Here is a 22,728-nt window from a genome sequence, read left to right as displayed (position 1 = left end):
ATTTTTTTTGGGCTCCAAACAAAGATCCATCTAATCAAGGCTATGGTTTTTCCAGTAATCATGTATGGATGTGAGAGTTGGACTATAAACAAAGCTGAGCACCGAAGAAATCGATGCTTTTGAACTGTGGTGTTAGAGAAGACTCTTGCGAGTCCCTTAGACAGCAAAGAGATCCAACCAGTCCACACTAAAGGAAATCAGTCCTGAATATTCATTGGAAGGACTGACGCTGAAGCTGAAACTCCAATACTTTGGCCACCTGATGCAAAGAACTGACTCATATGAAAAGACCCTGATGCTGGGAAAGACTGAAGGCAGGAGGAGAAGGGGACCACAGAGGATGAGATGGTTGCATGGCATCACTGACTCAATGGACATGAGTTTGAGTAAACTCGGGGGAGTTGGTGATGGACAGGGAGGCCTGGGGTGCTGCAGTCCATGGGGTGGCAAAGAGTCGGACACAACTGAACTGAACTGAACTAATAGATAAATAGAAAAATAAGATGTGGTATGTGTGAATATACACACAGTAGAATATACTCAGCAATAAAAAAATTAATAAAATCTTGTCATTTATAACAACATGGGTGGATCTAAAGGGCATTATACTAAATGAGAGTTTTCCCTGGTGGCTCAGATGGTAAAGAATCTGCCTACAAGGCAGGAAATCTGGGTTCAATCCCTGGGTTCAATCCCTGGGTCAGGAAGATCCCCTGGAGAAGGGAATGGCAATCCACTCCAGTATCTAGCCTGGAAAATTCCATGGACAGAGGGTACAGTCCATGGGATCAGACCAAGAAAGACAAATACCCCACCTATATGTGGAATCTAAAAAAAAAACAAACAAAAAAAAACACCAAATGAACAAAATAAAAACAGTTCCATAGATACAAAGAACAAAAGTGGTTGCCAGAAGGGAGAAGAGGATAGGTGAAGGGGATTAAGAGGAACAAACCTGCAGTAATGCAGTGAATAAATCATGAGGATGTCATGTACAACATAAGGAATATGGTCAATAACACTGTAATAATGTTGTATGAGGACAGATGGTTACTATACGTTGTGATCATTTCACAATGTATACATATGTCAAATCATAATGTAATATACTTGAAACTAACACAATAGTGTATGTCAAATACAGTTCAACTTAAAAAAAAATGTCTATTGCAATGGTACTGGAATAGGAAAGTTTGGAAAGAAGAAAATAATATTTGCCCATTATCCAAAGACTCAAAGATGCTCAGGTTTCAATTTATTATTTGAGGGCCCTGACTAAGATTTGATGCCATTTAGATGGGATAGGATAAATGTAGGAAAAAAAAAAAACCAAATGGTAAGCTCAAAGTGTGAAATCAAGGCAGCTGATATCTATGACTCACGGGGTAGTCAAGTGTAAAACAGAAAGAATGCAAGAAAAAGCCAGAAATAGAAATAACAGAGTTAATGGATGGAGAGGTGAAGACAATAACCAGGCATGAGAAGCAGATGGATTCAAGTATTTTAAGACTAGGCTGGACCAGAAAGGAAGCACCCATGTAATGCATACCCCTTAATGTGATGCCAGGTTGCTGGGGTAGCCTAAACATCTATCATCTTTTAGATCTATGGGTTAGTTAGTCACATACAGATGTGAGAGTTGGTCCATACAGAAGGCTGAACACTGAAGAATTGATGCTTTCCAACTGTGATGCTGAAGGAGACTCTTGAGAGTCCCTTGGACTGCAAGGAGATCAAACCAGTCAATCCTAAAGGAGATCAACCCTGAATACTCACTGGAAGGACTGATGCTGAAGCTGAAGCTCCAATACTTGATTTGAAGAGCTGACTAATTGGAAAAACCCTGATGTGGGAAAGATTGAGGGCAAAAGGAGAAGGGGGCGACGGAGGGTGAGATGATTAGATGGCATCACCAACTCAATGGACATGAGTTTGAGCAAACCCCAGGAAATAGTGAAGGACAGGTAAGCCTGGCATGCTGCAGTCCATGGGGTCACAAAGAGCTGAACACAACTTAGCAACTAAACAACAACTACAGTGATGACACAGTATCATTTGCCTTCATTTCTTAGCACTTAAACAACTTCCTCAGTGTCTTTTGTTTAACTACAGATCTGTTTTAAAAAGAAACTGTGTGTTTCCCTTTGGAAAGGTTAATTTATTGACACATTACCAGTTTGACAGTCCACTAGAAATTTGGTTGTTCCCCAATCTGACTTAAAAAAAACAAACCCCAACAACAATAATAAAATACTTTGTTATGCTTTTCCCTAGCTTAGAAAATGAGAAGCAGACAAATGCAGAGATGCTCCAAAACTATACAAATCAGATCTCTTAGTTGCAGAGACAAAAACTCAATCTGAACACTTTAGGGGAAAAGAGAAATTTCTTAGAAGGCTCATGTCACCATGAGAAGGTAATTGGTGCAGCCAGACTCAAGGGTAACATTGCAACCAGAAAGTTGCAGAGACAAAAACTCAATCTGAACACTTTAGGGGAAAAGAGAAATTTCTTAGAAGGCTCATGTCACCATGAGAAGGTAATTGGTGCAGCCAGACTCAAGGGTAACATTGCAACCAGAAACTTAATCTTCATCAGGGCTCCACTTTATCTACTTTCTCACACAATCTCAGCCCACTTTTCTCCACACGAAACAATACACATTTAGATTTCCCAATTTCACCACCGTAGAGTGACTGAGAGCTTTCTCTGGTGCCAGTTTCAAAAATCTTAGGGAAAAGCACTGAGTAGCTTAACTTTGGCTAATGAATCATGGCCTTTTCCCGTCTCCCTCCCATTTAAAAAGTACTATAATAAAATGCCTGTCAATACAATGATGAAAAGATGAGAGAGAGCAGTGTGGAGGAAGATCATGACAGAAATGGGGATGCAGTCAAATGATAATGCTGATTTTTTTTTTTTACATACTTACAGCACAGACTGGGGGATGCCACCAGCTTGTTATAAAATCTCCAGAGACTCGCCTTAGTCCATGGTATGTACCTCACATTCCAACCTGGCATTCAAGGCCCTTAATCCCTTCCAGCCTTCTCTCCCCGTCCTGCTGTTTCATACAGTGATACAAGAGCACAGGACTTCTTGCCACTCTCTAATTACCTTCAGTGTGTTTCTTTTCACTTGTTTTCAGTCAAGTTCTTTCCTTTGTTGGAGATGATCTACTCCATAGTCCCCACGGTGCTTGGCTCAAAAATGACCTTCCCAAAGACATCTGCATCCTAATCCTTGAAACCTGTGAATAGCACCTTATAAGGTGATACATATCCTTATATCCTTGTGGACGTGATTCAATTAAGGACCTTGAGATGCGGAGACAATTTTGGCTTATCCAGGTGGGCCCTAAATTTAATCACAGGTGTCCTTATAAGAGGAGGCAGAGGTAGATTATACACACACAGAGAAGGCCATGTAAAGATGGATCAGAGACTTATTTGGAGATGCCAGCCATGAAGATTAGGGTGATGTGGCCATAAGGCAAGGAATTACAGTAGGTATCAGCAGCTGGAAGAGGCTAGGAAACGACTCTCTCTAGGGGGTTGAGGGGGGGCGGGGACTGTAGCCCTGGTGGTACCTTAATTTTGACTCAGTGGATCCTGATATTGGATTCTGGACCCCAGAACTGTGAGAGCAACTTTCACTATAATACAATCAAGTTTGTGGTAACTGTTATACCTGACAAGACATATCTTAGACTGAACATCTAAGGAATGTTCTCAGATTCTAAGTAATCTTTCCTTCCTCTATTCTCCCTCTGACCTCTCTCCTCCTCCTTATCACAGTTTCTATGGAACATGTGCAATGTCTGTTCTCAGGTTTTCTTTTAGAATCTGAACTGTGTTTCATGTGTTATCTTTCAGGTTGCCTAGAAAAAAAGTACACGTTTATCTGTATATGTATCTATATATTTATATTCAAATCTTAGATTCTCAGTAAAATATATTTATTGAGTTATCAATAATTTTGCTTAGGAATATACAGTACAATGATTGAAGACACTGACAGTGTGACGAAAGAAAATTACCAAACCCTCCAAGACTGCATTTCCTTACCAGTAAATTGGAGAAAATAAAACAGTATTAACAATATACAGTTGTTACACGGATTAACTGAGATATCATGTAAAGCACATGGTGACCACTCAAAATGTTTATTATTATTGCTTGACTTAAAAAATATATAAAATCTATTATGATATTATAGGAAATCAGATATGCCAACCCAATCCATGCTACTTTGACATAGGATCATTGTGAAATAAAGGAAACTGTGAAGAAGCACACACAAGGGCTTTCCCTGATGGCTCAGTAGTAAAGAATTCGACTGCAATTCAGGAGATTCGGGTTTGATTATTGGGTAGCGAAGATCCCCTGGAGGAGGAAATGGCAACCCACTCCAATATTCTTGCCTGGGAAATCCCATGAAGAGAGGAGCCTTGAGGGCTACAGTCCAAAGGGCCACAAACAGTCTGTCATGATTGAGCATGCACACATAAGAAGTTTGCCCTCCCCCTTCCACCTGGATGAATAGGACAATTCTTAATCACCAGAGATAATTGTAGACAAACTTTGTTAATACAACCCGTTTTCATTCCTAAACTTTTTCCTTTGTCGAGTCCCTTCTCTACAAATCTACTGTTCTTTGTTCAGATGCTATTTATAAGCTCAATTTCTAATGACTCCTCTGAGGTACTAATCTCAGTGAGTTCTCCTGTGTGTATACACAACGTGCATGTTAAACACTTTTTGTTTTACTCTTGTTTTAATCTTTCTTTTCAGTCTAATTCTTAGGGCCTCAGTCAGAAAACCTAGGATAGAGGAAAAAGTTGACTTTTTCCCTCCCCTATAGTATCTTTCAGTAGGCTCAAATATATCTTCAATAGTTGCCAGGTAAGTCACAATATTAAAGTGTCTGCAACATGTTATTTTACAGAAGATTTTTATTTAGAGTACATAAATACACATTAAGAATACACAATTCAATAAGAAAGCAAACAATCCAGTTGAGAAAGGGCAAAAATTCTGATAGTCACTTCACAAAAGGCATATGAAAGGTCAAAAGGCACATATAAAGATGCTCAACATCATTAGTCATCAAGGAAATGCAAATTAAAAGCACAATGAGCTTCCACTAGATACCCATCAAAATGGCTAAAATTATAGATACTGTGTGTTGACAAGGATGTGAGGCAGCTAGAACTCTTGTACAACCCTGGAAGAAATGTGAAATGTGTTGTATCAACAACCACTTTGGAAAACTGCCTAACAATTACTTTAAAAACGAATATAAATCTACCACAACCCAGTGATTACACTGTTAGGTATTTAAACAAGAGAAATGAAAACCTATGTCCACACAATCACATGTACTCAATGTTCATAACAACTTTACTCAAAATAGCTAAAACCTGGAAATAATACATAAGTCCATCAACAGGTGAATGAATGGTTAAACAAACAATACATCCATACAATAGGATTCTTTTCAGCAATAAAAAGGAATGAGCTCATAAAACAACATGGGTCACTTTAAAATCATTATGCATGTGAAAGAACCCATACACAAATGAGTATATAGTACATGATCCACTTGGATAAAATAACAATCTTAAAAAAGCAAAATAATCTATGGTGACAAAGAGCAAATTAGCACAGTGAAAAACGGACTGTGAAGGAACATGAAGCATCTTTCATGGGTGATGGAAATATTCCATATGCTGATTATGGCAGTGGTTTTATGGTATATACATTTAAAAATAATTATTGAGTTGTATACTCTATGGTTTACTGTGCCATTTTAGAAAGCTGACAGAGTAGTTTCTTAGAAAACTAAGATACTCTTACCATACAATCTAGCAATCACTCTCCTTGGTATTTACCTAAAGGAGTTGAAAAATTATGTCCATATAAAACCCTAAACACTGATGTTTATAGCATCTTTATTCATAATTTCTAAAACTTGGAAGCAACTAGGACAGATGAATGGATCAATTGTGGTACATCCAAATAATGGAATACTCTTCCATGCAAAAAAGAAATGAGCCATCAAGCAAAGAAAAGACATTGAGGAAAATGCATATTACTAAGTGAGAGAAGCCAATTTGAAAAAGCCACATGTGTTATGATCACAAATGTATACATTTTGGAAAAGGCAAAATCAGACAGCAAAAGGATTAGTGGTTTAGAGAACTTAAGAGTGAAGGAGGGACAAACAGGTAGAAGACAGAGGATTTTTAGGGCAGTGAAACTGTTCTGTGTCATACTGTAAAAATGGATTCATGTACTTACACATTTGTCAAAACACACAGAATGCACAATGCCAAGAGTGAACCCTAATGTAAATTATGGACTTTGTGTGAACATAATGTATCAAGGTAGTTTCAATGTTTGTAACTAATACACCACTCAGGTGAGGGATGTTGATAGTAGGGGAGGCTATGCATGTGTCGGTCCAGGTGATACATGGGAACTCTGTACTGCTCAATTTTGATCTGAAACTATAAAGGCTTCCCTGGTGTCTCAGCTGGTAAAAAATCCACCTGCAATGTGGGAGGCCTGGGTTCGATCCCTGGGTTGGGAAGATCCCCTGAAGGAGGGAACAGCTACCCACTCCAGTATGCTGGCCTGGAGAATTCCATGGACTGTATAGTCCATGGGGTTGCCAAGAGTTAGATATGACTGAGCAACTTTCACTCACTTCACTATAATGCTCCAAAACATACAGTTTATTAAAATTTAAAAAAATTTTTTAAAAAAGAGCTGCCAGGATATTGTTAAACCATGTCCTCTTTCTCCCTCTGGACAAAATGCTGCCCAAGTAAGCAGACACTAACAGAATTATCTCACAGATATTAAATGTTTTCTAAGGTATGGCTCTCAGTTTAAAGAAGCAGACAAATTACATTATTTTGCCACTAGATGGCATAGGAAAATAACAGAAAGTTCCAATGAATGGCAAAACCAATACAATATTGTAAAGTAAAAAATAGATAAATAAATAAATTTAAATTAAAAAAAAAAGACTCAACATGATATAAAACACTCATACAGCTTGCTGCTGCTGCTGCTGCTAAGTCGCTTCAGTCATGTCCGACTCTGTGCGACTCCATAGACGGCAGCCCACCAGGCTCCCCCGTCCCTGGGATTCTCCAGGCAGGAACACTGGAGTGGGCTGCCATTTCCTTCTCCAATACATGAAAGTGAAGTCGCTCAGTCGTGTCTGACTCCCAGCGACCCCACGGACTGCAGCCCACCAGGCTCCTCCGTCCACGGGATTTTCCAGGCAAGAGTACTGGAGTGGGTTGCCATTGTTACCCAGATTCAATAATGATATCAAGATTTGCCTCATTTACTTCATCTCTCCTCCTTTTCCTTTCCTTTTCTTGTTTGTTTTTTTTTATTCTGGAATAAAATAAAAGCAAATTCTAGACTTTAAGTCACTTCACCAAGTATATACCTGGCGTATGTCTATATAAAATATTGATAGTCTCTAGTCATCATCATGACACTAACAGGAATTCCTTAATATCACCTAATACCCAATCCACCATCATATTTCTCTAAATGTCTTTAAAAATATCTCTTTACATTTCTGTAATTGGATCACATCCCTAAACAAGGTCCATACATCATTCTGGTGGTTGTGCTTTTTAATGTTCTTTTCATCTCAGAGCAGTCCCTCTGAAATACTACCCGCCCCCACTTTTTCCCCATGCTACTGACTTGTTGAAGAAACCAAGTCAGGAATCAAACCTGTGGTTACGACCCACATCCTGGATTTGTTTGCTTTTCCAATTCGTCATATAATCTGGTCCTCAATCCGCTGTATTTCCTACAATTGGAAGTCATGGGGCCTGCACTTACAGTCACTAGATTACATTCTTTCTTGAGCAGATGGAGCCATTTAGAATGCGTGCCAGAGCTAGAAAGGGGTAAATGTGGTATTTTGATCTTGAGCAAGATATTAAACCTATTTAAGGTTTAATTTACTGTTTCACATGTAAAAAGGATTATAGCAAATCATAACATGAAGAATTTTGTAAATATAAAGTGAAATAATAAGGGGACTGGATCAAGATGACATGAAGCTCACCTCCCCTAACAAACACATCAAAAATACATCCACATGTGGGACAATCCTCATGGAAGACTAACTGGAGACTGACAAAAGAACACCTATACAACCAAAGCTAGAAAGATTTCTATCTAATGGGGTAGGATGGAAAAAAAGCTTAGGGTTGGGAGCTCTATGACAGTGAGGGATCTGAAAGATCTGAGAGAACTTTTACCCAGCAGAGCAAGCAGGTTGAGTCACAGACTGGGTGTCCCAGTCCCAAGATCATATGAGGAGGAGACAAGCCCCCTGGCTACAGGGAGAATTGTTGAAACAGAGAGAAGGGCTGGAGAAGCCTAGACTCTACCCATTAAGAGTATACGGTGGCGACCTGCCAATAAGCAGGGCAGAGAGACCTCCGCACTGGTGGTTGCTGGCTCCCGACATTTCCTAACCCAAGCAGGAAGAAGACCCCAGCCCCACCCACTCCACATCAGAGCCTAGCACTGGATCTGGGACAGATAGGTCCTGGGAGAAGACTTTACTTAGGGACACAGATGACGTAGGGGCCTGGGGCATGGTCCAACTGGAATAGTGGACCTTGTTAGTACTTACTCCTACAGCACCTGGGAATCTACATGACCAGCATGATGGGGTCCCTTTCCTAGCCATGTGAGTATATACCAGCCCCACCCACCATACCAGAACTCAGCACTGGATGTGGGGCAGACAAGTCCCAGGAGAAGACTACCACAGAGGCAGCCCAGGTCTCTGGTGGCAGCACCGTCACTTCATTTCCTACAGCCACAACGCCCTGACCTCAGTCCCAGTCAAGTGAGTGCCTGGCTTGCCCACTCCATGCCACAGCCTTGCACTAGATCAGTGATGATCACAAGGGGGAATGAACACTGGAGCCGCAGATTCAGGAGTCACGTCAGACTTCTGTGAGTACACGGAAGGCCTCACTTTCTCCAGCAATCCCCTCCTTTAGAGCAGGGCACATACTCAGGGGAAGGGAATCTGACTGAGCCCAAATCTCAGGGCTTCTACTCCAACAACTAGGAAGCAGACCCTGCCCCTGACAGGGTGGCAAAGCTGCAGAGCAACAGGAAGTCTTGTGTCACACACTGCACAGGCTTTAGATCCAACATCAACCACAATCCCTAACAAGGAGATAGCGGCCAGTACACCCAGAGGAGAGACCTGATATCCATATCAAAACCAGCCCCTGCACCAAAGACAGTCTACACAGGGATGCATCAACATAAAAACACCCCTACAGGACCACAACAGATAACCGTTTCAGTTCACAGAGACAAAGAAAGTTAAATAAAATGAAAAGGTAGAGGAAATTCTCCCAATTAAAAGAGGAAGAGAATTCCTTGAAAGAATAATGAAACAGATAATTGTGTGTGTGTTCTCAGTCGCTTAGTCACATCTGACTCTTTGCAATCCCATGGACTGTAGCCCACCAGCATCTCTGTCCACAGAATTTTCCAAGCAAGAATACTGGAGTCAGTTGCCAGTTCCTACTCCCAGAGATCTTCACCGCATGGGAATCAAACCTGTGTCTCTTGTATCTCTGGCATTGGCAGGCAGAGTCTTTATCACTGGGCCACCTGGGAAGCCTGATAATTGGTCTACCAGACACTGAATTCAAAGAGTTAGTAATACGAATGCTAACTGAATTAAGAAAGAGAATTGGTCTAAACACAGATTATTTCAACAAAGAACAATAGAACCTATAAAGAAGACCCAATCAAGAATAGATAATTGAATTTCTGAGATAAAAAGCACTATAGAAGCAATGAATAGCTGCCTTAAATTACATAGAAGAAATGATCTGGAAGATAGAATAAATCACCCAATCAAACAACAAACAGAAAAATAAAAAACAAAAAAAGAAAACAACATACAAGATTAATAAAATATAAAGTGTGCCAACCTTTGTATAACAGGAGTTCTAGAAGGTGAAGAAAGACAGAGGGGATCAAAATGTATTTTAAGGAAGTATGGCAGAAAAATTTCCAACCCTAAAGGAGGAAATAGATACCCAGGTACAGGAAGCACACAGAGCCCCCAACAAGATGAACCTAGACAGACACACAGTAAGACAGATAATTAAAATGGCAAAAACAAAAGAGAGAATCAAAAGGCAGCAAGGGAAAAACAAAGAATCACGTACAAGTTCAGTTCAGTTCAGTCGCTCAGTCGTGTCTCTTTGCGACCCCATGAATTGCAGCACGCCAGGTCTCTCTGTCCATCACCAACTCCCAGAGTCTACCCAAACCCATGTCCATTGAGTCAGTGATGCCATCCAACCATCTCATCCTCTGTCGTCCCCTTCTCCTCCTGCTCCCAATCCTACCCAGCATTAGGGTCTTTTCCAATGAATCAACTCTTCGAATGAGGTGGCCAAAGTATTGGAGGAACACCTATAAGACTATCAACAGGTAATTCAGTTCAGTTCAGTTGCTCAGTTGTGTCCGACTCTTTGCATCTCCAGGCTTCCCGTCCATCACCAACTACCAGAGCTTGCTCAAACTCATGTCCATCAACAGAGAGAGGACCCAAATAAAACACAAAATCAAAGACAGGAAATCTCAATACCACAAAGATTAAAAAAAAATCAAAAGAGAATACTATGAATGGTTATATGCCAACAAATTGGACAACTTAGAAAAAATGGACAAATTTCTAGACCCATATGGCTTGCCAAGATTGAGTCAAAAAGAATTTAACCAGACCAATCACTAGAAGTGAAATAGAATCTATAATAAACAAAACTCTCTTCATTCCCTGGTGGCTCAGTGGTAGAGAATCCACTTGTCAATGCAGGATACAAGGATTATATCTCTGTTCTGGGAAGATGCCACATGCTGCAGAACAACTAAGCCCACAACTGTGCCACAACTACTGAGCCTGTGCTCCAGAGCTCAGGAATTGCAACTACTGAAGTCCAGGTGCTCTAGAGTCTATGCTCTGAAACGAGAGAAGCCACCATAATGAGAAGCCCATGAATCACAACTAGAAAGTAGACCCAGTTCACTGCAACTAGAGCAAAACTGCATGTAGCAATGAAGACCCAGCACAGCCGAAAATAAATTACATTAAAAAGGAAAAAAAATTCCCCTCAAACAAATCTAGGACCTGGTGGCTTCAGTAGGAAATTCTACCAAACAAATAAAGAAGAACTTATTCTTTTCAAAGTATTCAAAAAAAAAATGAAAAGAAGAGGGAAAACTCCCAAGTTCACTCTACAATGCCACCATTACTCTGATATCAAAACCAGACAGTCACTAACAAAACAAGAAAATTATTACAGGCCAGTATCCTTAATGAATACAGAGGCAAAAATCCTCAACAAAATACTAGCAAACAGAATCCAATAATACATAAAAAGGATCACACACCATGATCAAGTTGGATTTATTCCAGTGTTACATGGATAATTCAACATACAAATCAATGTGATACATCATTTCAACAAAAGGAAACACAGAAACCACATGTATTCTCAATAGCTGCAGAAAAAGCATTTGACAAAACACAACATGAATTCATGATAAACACTCTTCTTAAAGTGGATATAAAGGGTACATATCTCAACACAGTACAGGTCATTTATGACAAACCTATAGCCAATGTAATATTCAACATTGAAAAGCTGAAAGAATTCCTGCTAAATTCGGGAACAAGACAAGGATGCCCACTCTTACTGCTTTTATTTAACATAGTATTGAAAGTTATAGACACAGCAGTCAGACAAGAAAAATAAAACAAAAAATTGGAAGGGAAGAGGTCAATTTGTCAATGACAAATTGTTGTAGATGACACGATACTCTACATAGAGAACCCTAAAGTCTCCACACAAAACCTATTAGAACTAATAAATGAACTCAGCAAAATTGCAGCATACAAGATTAATACCCAGAAATCTGTTGCTCTTCTAGTCACTAATAATGAAATATCAGAAAGCAAAAGTAAAAAAACTCCCATTAAAAATCACATCAAAAACATAAAGACCTAATAAGAAACTTACCAAGGAGGTGGCAGACTTGAAATTGAAGATGATTTAATTAAATATAAAGATATCTTGAGCTCTTGGAATGGAATAATTAATATTCTTTAAGTGGCCATAGTACCCAAAGCAATCTACAGAATTTCTATCAAAATACACATGACATTTTTCATAGAACTAGAACAAATAATCTTAAATTTACACGAGACCACAAAAGATCCAGAATTGACAACACAATCTAGAGAAAAAAGAAAAAAGCTGAAGGTATAACCCTCCTAACTTCGGACTATACTAGTAAGCAAAACTGTGTGGTATTGGTACAAAAACAGATAAACAGGTTAAAGGAAGAAACTAGAGAGTCCAGAAATAACCCACTCAGCTTTGGTCAGCTAATCTACATAAAGGAGATAAGATCATACATAGAGAAAAGACAATCTCTTCAATAAGTGGTGCTGGGAAAACCGGACAGCCACATGTAGAACAATGAGATTAGAACATTCTCTCACACCATATACAAAAACAAACTCAAAATGGCTTAAAGACCTAAATGTAAGACATGATACCATAAAATACTCAGAAGAGAACATACGTGAAACATTTTTTGACATAAGTTGTAGCAATATTTTCTTAGTCTCCCAAGGCAAAAGAAATAAAGGAAAAGATTAACAAATGGGACCTAATCAAAATTAAGTTTTTGCACAGCAACAGAAACCGTTAATAAAATGAAAAAACAACCTACAGAATGAGAAAAAATACTTGCAAATGATGCAACCAACAAGGAGTTAACACCCAAAATATACATCAGCTCACACAACTCAATATCAAAAAAATAAAACCCAATCAAAAAATGGGCAGAAGACCTGAATAGATATTTTTCCAAAGAAGATATATTGAGAGATGGCTACTAGGCACATAAAAAGATGCTCAACATCACTAGCTAACAGAAAAATGTAAAACAAAAGCACAATGAGCTAAAAAAGCACAATGAGCTATCAACTCATAGTGATCAGAACGGCTATTATCAAAAAAGTCTATATAAAATAAATGTGTACAAAAAGGAATCTTTGTACCCTGTTGGTAGAAATGTGAATAGGTACAGCCAGTATGGAAAACAGTATGGAGGTTCCTTAAAAAATTAAAAATAAAACTACTATATGATCCAGCAATTCCACTCCTGGGTATATACCTGGGGGCAGGGGAAAAACACTTCTAATTCAAAAGGATGCATGCTCCTCAATGTTCACAGTATCACTATTTATAACAGCCAAGACATGGATGGCACCCAAGCACCATCAACCGATGACTGGCTTAAGAAGATGTGGTATATATATAAAGGAATATAACTCTACAAAAAAGAATGAAATACCAACATTTGCAGCAATGTAGATGGACCTAAAGAATATTATGCTTAGTAAAATAAATCAGACAGAGAAAAACAAATACTATATGATAGCACTTATATGTGCAATCTAAAAACTAATTAATCTAAAAACAAACTTGTGGTTATCAAAGCAGGTGGGGTGAAATGAGGAGTGTGTGATTAACATATACAAACCATTATACAGAAAACAGATAAGCAATATGGATTTGCTGTATAGCACAGGGAATTATACCCAATATCCCACAATAATCTATAATGGAATATAACCTGTAAAAAAAAAAAAAAACTGAATCACTATGCCGTATATCTGAAATCAACACAATATTGTAAATAAACTATACTTCAACTGAAAAAAATTAATAAATTGAGATAATGAATAAAATCCCCTGCACTGTGCCTGACAAGACTATGGTTTTTCCAGTAGTCATGTATGGATGTGAGAGTTGGACTATAAAGAAAGCTGAGTGCCGAAGAATTGATGCTTTTGAACTGTGTTGTTGGAGAAGACTCTTGACAGTCCTTTGGATTGCAAGCAGATCCAACCAGTCCATCCTAAAGGAAATCAGTCCTGAGTGTTCATTGGAAGGACTGATGTTGAAGCTGAAACTCCAATACTTTGGCCACCTGATGCAAAGAGCTGACTCATTGAAAAGACCCTGATGCTGGGAAAGATTGAAGGCGGGAGGAGAAGGGAACAACAGAGGATGAGATGGTTTGATGGCATCACCGACTCAAGAATTTGGGTAAACTCTGGGAGTTGTTGATGGACAGGGAAGCCTGGCGTGCTGCAGTCCATGGGGTTGCAAAGAGTTGCAAAGAGACTGAGCAACTAAACTGAACTGATGCCTGACATATAGACAGGCAAGCAGCTGTCCAGTGAAAGTCAGTTCCGCTAATGACAAGAGATTGTTTCAGCTTATTTAACATAAATACTCATTCTAGTAAAATAATTACAAAATAGCCATGAAAAATTGTCTTTTTCAAACACTGCAGAATATGTGCAATTTTATTTCTATAAGTGACTAAGCAATACCTACAGCAGAAGTAGAGAGTCCAAGGATTTTTGAAGCACAAACTGTCTTCAGAAATTCAGGTCTACTGCAAAGGGTACAGAGTCTCCCCCAGGCCAAAAGCATGCTACGGAATAAAAGAAAAAAATTTAAAGGGAGTAAATGTATACTTATACCACTATTAAACACAGCTACTCAACAGACCATAACCTTGTATAAAATAGAAATTAACTTTTTCTATAGCTGAGTTTTCTTTCTATGATATAATCTCTCATCATGAGAAATGTTCCAATTATTCCAATAGAATTCTTTCTTATACAAATTTATACATGTGTCATTTTAAACTAGATCTGTAAGGATATGATGAATTTAAAAAATAAAGCTCTACTTTAGTCTAGAGCATTAAACTACAGGAAGTAAAAATTCCATTTCTAGTAGCCATAAAATCCAGAATGTTTCAGTCTAAGAACTACTGAAATTCAGAATCATCTGGAAAAGTCACTAGTAAAAGCACAATTTGTAACAGTAAATTACAGTTGTTAAAAGCAGGTTATTTAGAAAGCTGTTTGAAAAGGATTATAGCAGATCTTTGAGAAATAAAAAGAATATATGAATGAATCTTCCCTTATTTTTTCAGATGGTACTTCCCTCAACAATTCTATAATTAGCAAGCCCCATTAAGAGATTCCAGCTACCTAGCAGGCATGCATTCTGAATTACTTCTCTACCTGATTCTGAATTATTTCTCTACCTGTAAGGATATTATTATCACCATGGGTCAATAGAGGGAGATCAAAGCAAAATGGACTTCTCTTATGATACTGCCACTTACAAGCAAAAGAATTCAGGGCAGTAGAAACTTCCCATAAGGTTTTACTCCAACAATTTCTATCAGTGGAGGGCATTTCCTTTATCTCTAATAATCAAACTTAAAAAAAGAAAAAAAGATATACTTTATGGATTCAAACCACCTACTGAAACTAATTATGAATCTCCTTAAGTGACCAAAATTTGAAGGCTACAGAAAGCTTTAGATGTGAAAAATAACATATTTGATGTTTCTAAAAAAGTAAAATAGAAAATTCTGACCTTGTCAACAAAATCTGAGCTTAAATGACAGCCTCTTAGCCATTCTATATCACATGAGCCTCAGTTAACTCTCTGCAAAGCGCTTTGTTTGGCTGACAACTCACTCACTCATTTGGTAATTTAATGTAAGTGCCATGAGTAGGGGCCTAGTGTGTTTAGTTCACTTCTCTGGTACACAGGAGGCATGTTATAAATAAATGTGTCAAATGAATGAATACATAAAATCATCGTATAAATTAATGATTTAAGTGAACTATTTATAATGAGTCCTTTTATGAAATAGTGATTCCTTTGTAAATAACGACTTCTTAAGTTTCTTTCAAGTCAAAAAAAAAGAAAAGTGAAGTGGCTCAGTTGTGTCTGACTCTTTAGGATCCCACGGACTGTAGTCTATCAGGCTCCTCCATCCATGGGATTTTCCAGGCAAGAGTACTGGAGTGGGTTGCCATTTCCTTCTCCAGGGGATTTTGCTGACCTAGGGATCGAACCTGGGTCTCCCATATTGTAGGCAGACGATTTACCGTCTGAGCCACCAGGGAAGTCTCTTTCAAGTCAAAGTTTTCTTAAGTCAAGAAATGCCTATTCTTGGGTCATTAATAGTTTTGTTCAGGAATAAAATATTAATGGGATTAGGGACAGTGGTCGGAGAAGGCAATGGTACCCCACTCCAGTACTCGTGCCTGGAAAACCCCATGGACGGAGGAGCCTGGTAGGCTGCAGCCCATGGGGTCGCTAAGAGTCGGACACGACTGAGCAACTTCACTTTCACTTTTCGCTTTCATGCATCGGAAAAAGGAATGGCAACCCACTCCAGTGTTCTTGCCTGGAGAATCCCAGGGACAGGGGAGCCTGGTGGGCTGCCGTCTATGGGGTCTCACAGAGTCGGACACGACTGAAGCGACTTAGCAGCAGCAGCAGCAGCAGGCACAGGGATAGCTCTGAGGAGAGGTATTACCGAACAACAGTAACTATGTTGAACAATCTTCACTCAGTATCAAGAAGTTATTTGAATTCAGACAATATGCTGCTGCTGCTAAGTCACTTCAGTCGTGTCCAACTCTGTGCGACCCCATAGACGGCAGCCCACCAGGCTCCCCCATCCCTGGGATTCTCCAGGCAGGACACTGGAGTAGGTTGCCATTTCCTTTTCCAGTGCATGAAAGCGAAAAGTGCAAGTGAAGTTGCTCAGTTGTGTCCAACTCTTAGCGACCCCATGGACTGATGCCCACCAGGCTCCTCCGTCCATGGGATTTTCCAGGCAAAAGAGTACTGGAGTGGGGTGCCATTGCCTTCTCCTCAGACAATATATTTTTCAACAAATACCCAATTGTTTAAGTTCAGCCTAATTTCTTTGGTATTAAGGAAAGTGTAAGTAAAATACTTTCTTGCAAGTAGACAAGTGAGAGAAACCGCTTCTACGTTCCTCACATAAATGAGGGTGGGGGGCTGAGAGGGGAGCAAACAGGACTAGGAATCAGGATGTGCTGTGCTTTGCTTAGTCATTCAGTCATGTCCGACTCTTTGTGAACCCATGGACTGTAGCCCACCAGGCTCCTCTGTCCATGGGAATTCTCCAGGCAAGAATACTGGAGTTGGTTGCCATGCCCTCCTCCAGGGGATCTTTCCAACCCAGGTATCCCACATTGCAGGCAGATTCTTTACTGTCTGAGCCACCAGAAAGAAAGTGAAGTCGCTCAGTCATGTCGGACTCTTTGCAACCCCATGGACTGTAGCCTACCAGGCTTCTCTGCCCATGGGATTTTCCAGGCAAGAATACTGGGATGGGTTGCCATTTCCTTCTCTAGGTCTATTCAAACCCAGGGATTGAACCTGAGTCTCCCGCATTGTAAGCAGACACTTTAACGTCTGAGGCACCAGGGAATTCACCACCAGGGAAATCCATAAATACTGGAGTGGGTAGCCTATCCCTTCCCCAGGGGATCTTTCCAACCCAGGATCTTTCCAAACTGGGGTCTCCTGCATTACAGGCAGATTCTTTACCAGTCGAGCTACAAGGAATCAGGGTACCTGGATTCTAATCCCTATTTTTCATATTAAAAAAAAAAAAATTTCTATTCTCAGACAATTCCCTAACTCTTGCTGGGCCTTAGTTTCCTCATATTTCTGACCGGATAAATAAATGAATCCTTGAGGGTAACCTCAGAAAGTACTGTTAAGTCACTGCTGGTTGTGTATGACCTCAGATAGGTCTTGGGAGATTTCTCCTCAGACTGGGTGAGCTACGCCTTCTGGCCACCAGACCTCAGTACTGATTGCCCCTAGGGAGTTGACACTAAATCTACTGGTTTTCATCTGGAAATTCAAAGCCTAAATCCCATCCCTCTCCCATTTTCCACAGCACATTACCGCCATAATGCAATGTATTGCCTGGAAACTGACACAGTTCTTCATTTCTCTCTCACTTATCAAACTTTCTACTATGCCTCTTGAAACAGCTGTACCATTCTCAGCAAATCCCATTATATATGTTTTCAGAGAGTTTCTTCTACCTCCTAGCTTGAACTCAAATCTTATTGCTCCCTGAAGATAGCACTTCTATACTCCTCAGTGTCAGCTTTTGTTTGTATATGTCCCACTTACCTCTTTCTTGCTGTCTCTTCTACCATTACTGGACTATTACTCCCCTCATCTGCCTCACTGATATTATTAATATCTCTGACCTGATGACAACTCCTTGTCATTTTAGAATTTTATCATTAGGCACAGTTTTCTCCTCAACTCTTCTGTGATCACCCCAGGTAATTCCAATGTCCTCAGAGATGACTCACCCAACAACTGATGTCCCAGTGCCCATTGCTCATTCCACCCTATGCACTGTCTCCAAAGGTCACAGTGTACACCTTGCCATTACCACAATCTGATCTAATCCCAAAACAATTAATTGAAGTATTCTGTCCTTGACCATACACTACCTATCCTTTCAATTAAATTCTTTCAACTAATATTATTCGTCAATATCTCTAGATCTCCAGGAGGCTGCCTCTCCTTTTCCCAATCAGCCCTCACTTTCCTTTATTTTCCAATTTAGATGCCAGTTCCACAGCTTCAGTAATGTTCTTGACAATGCCCTAGCTCCCCCTGTCTGTCTTTGCACCTAGCTATTGGGTTGGCCAAAAAGTTCCTTCCATTTTTTAAGTAAAAATAAAAGACACCTTTTTTTTCATTTTTACCAAGAACTTTATTGAATAATATATTCATCGTTTTGTTCCACTACCTTCTGCCATTTTCCAAGCAACTTCATAATTCCATCTCCCCCAAATTTTTATCTTTTTGAGCAAAGAAGTGTTCCAAGTGACTTTTACAATCTTCCAGGGAGTTGAAAATGTTTCCATTAAGAAAATTTTATAAGGACAGAAATAAATGGACATCTGAAGGTGCAATATCTGGAGAATAGGATGAATGAATCAGAACTTCCCAGCCTAGCTGTAACATTTTTTGCCTGGTCATCAAAGAAACAGGCAGTCTTGTGTTATCCTGATGAAAAATCATGGGTTTTTTGTTGACTAATTCTGGATGCTTTTTCTCAAGTGCTGCTTTCAGTTGGTCTAAATGGGAACATTACTTGTTGGAATTAATCATTTGGTTTTCCAGAAGGAGATCATAATAGAGGATTGCCTTCTAATCCCACCATATACACAACACCTTCTTTGGATGAAGAGCAGCCTTTGGTACAGTTGGTGGGTCATTTCACTTGCCCCATGATCTCTTCTGTTCCACATTATTGTACAGTATCCATTTTTCATTGTCCATCACAATTTTTATTTTTTTAAATGCACATTGATATGAAATATTATGTATTATGGCTGTCGTAATACAATCTAACAAAACTGTTTTGAATGAAGTTAAAGACAACTAAGTGCTATTAGAGCCATCTTATGGAAAAAAAACAAATGCACCTTTTGGCCAACCCAGTATAAAACCCTGACCTTAGATGAACTCAATTATAGTGTCTGTTTTTTCCTATGGCCCATGAAGCTTTGTACTGTTGCAGAAAATCACAAAGGATAGGATTGGTTTCACCAAAAATCGATTTCAAAATGACCCCCAAAACTCTCTACCATTTCTCCATATATTATATAGGTAAACATGGTAGAAGATGCCAACCCAAAATATGCCACTTTGGCCTAAGGTTTATTTTGACCTAAAGGCATGTGAAAAATAGTAGAGCCAAGAAGAGTGATCTGATCTTACCCTTTCTTCCTGAAAATAGGAGATAACATGCCCATGTGAAAAATACCTGCTCTGTATCAGGGGGGCGTGGGGAGAGAGACATTCTTAGAGAGTTAAAGCTGAGAGAATTCTGTACAAACAGACCTAGTTAAAATAATTCTTATCTTCCTTTAAATTTCCCCATTATTTTTTGGTTACTTTCCCACAATGGCCTCTCTTTGTTCAACCTGCCTTAAAAGCATTTGATTTTGCCACTTCTTTGGGTCTTCATTTTCTCGAGAAAGCATCTCTGTCACATAGAACTTACACTAAATGTGTGCTTATCTCCTGTTAATCTGTCTTATGTCAGTTTAATTCTCAGCCTCAGCCAAAAGCCATTAAGAGAATAGGCAATATTTCTCTCCCATAGTACAAAATGATTATTTTAATTTTTCCAAAGCTCCTCTAACAGATAACCCTCTTTAGTCTAACCAGATGGCCATGTTTTCTATCAGAGAGAAAACAGAAGCCATCGTATGGGAATTTTTTCAACTTGCCCACATCTAAAAAAACTAAACCAAAAACATTCCCTTTTTTTCTTCCTATTATAATAAACTGATCCTGCTACAAAAGAACAGTCTTTCCTCCCATGACTTGGATGCTATTTCTCTCCCTTGCTCCATTGACTATTACCACTCTCTTCTACATATTCATCTCTCCTAGTTAAGAAGATACAATTTTATCGACTGTCCCTTTTCCTCAATCTATACTTCTTAGCCCAGGGCAATCTAATGTTTGTACTGATTACTCCAGAGAGGCAGCTCTGGCCCAAGTCAATTTTGACCTTCATACTGATAACTCCAGGGGACAATTGTGAAATTCTCACTTTTCTTGAGTTCTCTTCAGCTTTATATCTGCTGGTTAAGCCCTGTCTCCTCCCAGAAACACCATGTTCCCTTGGCTTTTGACACATTACAATCTCTCATTTTCCTCCCACGCCAATGACAAAATTCCTCAGTGCCTAGATACAGGCTCGATTTTCTTCTCACTCATTACTCTCACTAAGTAATTTCGTTGTAGAAGGAATCGTGGGGGCATCGGTGAAAAACTGGCTCCAAAGAAATCTAAGCAGGCTAACAGACACATATTCAGAACCTCTAAGACTTATTTCTTTTGTACTTTAAACAAACACTTTTTGAGCAGCACTTTAAAGCAATTAACTTTCCCTATGCATATTCACTAATAAAAACACCTGAGATATCACTGAAAAGTTGGAAAAAATAAAAAGGTATATATATGGCTTTTAATATTAAACAACATTTTCACTGTTTTGGTTTTCGTTCTCATTAATACTTAAAAACGATGCTCTGTGAAGAAAATCAGGAAACTGTGAATCAGTGTCATCTAGTAAACATGAATATGGCATATTATACATAAGGTAAATTCCACTGTAATGTAGACATGATCAACAGAAAATTTAATTATTTAGTATCTTTGGTGTAGACTGTTTAAAATGAAGATACTGAAGGTATGTGTAGTGCATCTGGGGGTGACTTGGAAGTTGAGAAGGCTGATGAATTCTTACAGAATTCAGAGCCAAAAGGTGAGTAAAGCAATCCAAATGAATGGTAAAAGTTAAGCTCTGGGCTTAAAATCCAAATAATGAATTTGTAACCACTTTACATACTGAGGAGGAGAGGTAGGAAGAGATGCAGTGAATTTCACAAAGTCCGGAATGTTCAGGTTAACTGCAAGCTCAAGGAAGATTAATGTATGACTGCCAAAAGAGCTAGTGCTAATTAATGTACAAAACAGGTTGAGTCTGATCAAATGTTTATTTCCACTTTAGAATGTTTCTAAGGCTTACTGATACAACAGAGGGAAAGTAGGAGGTGAATAAGTGACTGGCGGGGAAAGTACAGTGGGAATAATAAACCTCAAAGCCTGAAGCAAGAATGGAAAAATCCGCCATACGGAGCCGGTATAAGGACACATGAGCCTGAAATTGCTGAAAAGCTGTTTTGTGAAAACGGAATTCAAGTAATTATAAACTTCTGCAGAGGGCAGTAATATGGCGCTTGGGTTAAGTTGGCAGGAGTTCGGTTTTAGGCCCACGTGAGTTAAAACTTAGTAATGGTGAGTGTGCAGCCAGGTGTGGAAGGAGCTGGCTGCCCGGCTCAGGCAGAAGTGAAGGAGCCGCGCGCCAGCAAAACGGAGGAGTGTCCGTACTCGGCGGGGGGCTCCAAAAGCACCAGATTGGACCGCTTTTCTTTAATCTAAAAACCATGGGTTCCACTAAGAGCCAGTATGTGGTAAGTCAGCAGCCTGTGTTTCCTTTTTTATTGAGAATCTCGGTTACGGGTCAACTGGACTCGGTATCAGCTTCCTATAACGTTTACAAAACATCCAAATTGCAAAATCAAGCGCAAAAAGGGCAGACGAGGACCGGGGTCCCGGGGTCCCACTCTAGAAGGCCAGCACTTCTGTGCTATTTCCTCTCCGTAGCAAATTCTGAAACTCCAGCGCTGACCCTCTGCTACCAGGCCGCAGTCCACCGAAGCCGAGAGCTAACAGGCCCAACTCCGAGCTCCCGCCCCAGCTCGGGAAGGAGAGCCGGAATCTTGAAGGAAATCCAACCCCTGCTCTTCCTCTCCAACCTCGCCAGGCGCGCGGCTCAGCTGCTGCTGCTGCTGCTGCTAAGTCGCTTCCAGTCGTGGCCGACTCTGTGCGACCCCATAGACGGCAGCCCACCAGGCTCCCCCGTCCCTGGGATTCTCCAGGCAAGAACACTGGAGTGGGTTGCCATTTCCTTCTCCAATGCATAAAAGTGAAAAGTGAAAATGCAGCGCACCCCAACCGGTCTCCCGCCTCACCTCGCTCCCGGTGGCTCTGAGCCAAAACGGCAACCATCACCCGCCGAGTGCCCTTCTAGGGCCACACTCACTTTCTCGCGCGAACACCTCGCTTCCCGGAGCTCAAGTCCCGCGAGT

At 39.9% G+C, this 22,728-nt stretch overlaps 1 protein-coding gene across 4 annotated transcripts in view; it reads right to left on the bottom strand.

The window, feature by feature from the left end:
- KYAT3 (kynurenine aminotransferase 3) overlaps positions 1-22,680 on the bottom strand; it is a 70,106-nt gene extending 47,426 nt beyond the window's left edge. For 3 of the 4 annotated variants that reach the window (XR_014055259.1, XM_081495521.1, XM_081495527.1), the window contains exons 1-2: positions 22,612-22,680; positions 14,507-14,606 (exon numbers count right to left, since the gene is read on the bottom strand). Coding sequence is in view for 1 of the 4 variants with exons in the window: in XM_081495521.1 (XP_081351647.1) it covers positions 14,507-14,605 (99 nt within the window). In the remaining 3 variants the exon portion in view is untranslated. The remainder of the gene's footprint in view (positions 1-14,506; positions 14,607-22,611) is intronic. The other variant, XM_081495526.1, reaches the window with a different exon arrangement.
- Between the last annotated feature and the right edge of the window lie 48 nt (positions 22,681-22,728).

Source organism: Giraffa tippelskirchi, chromosome 5, assembly GCF_054371585.1.
Source record: "Giraffa tippelskirchi isolate mGirTip1 chromosome 5, T2T-mGirTip1v1.2.pri, whole genome shotgun sequence".
NCBI classification, from domain to species: Eukaryota; Metazoa; Chordata; class Mammalia; order Artiodactyla; family Giraffidae; genus Giraffa; species Giraffa tippelskirchi.
The sequence above is the reverse complement of the archived record's forward strand: the minus strand, read 5'-3'. Positions and strand labels throughout refer to the sequence as shown.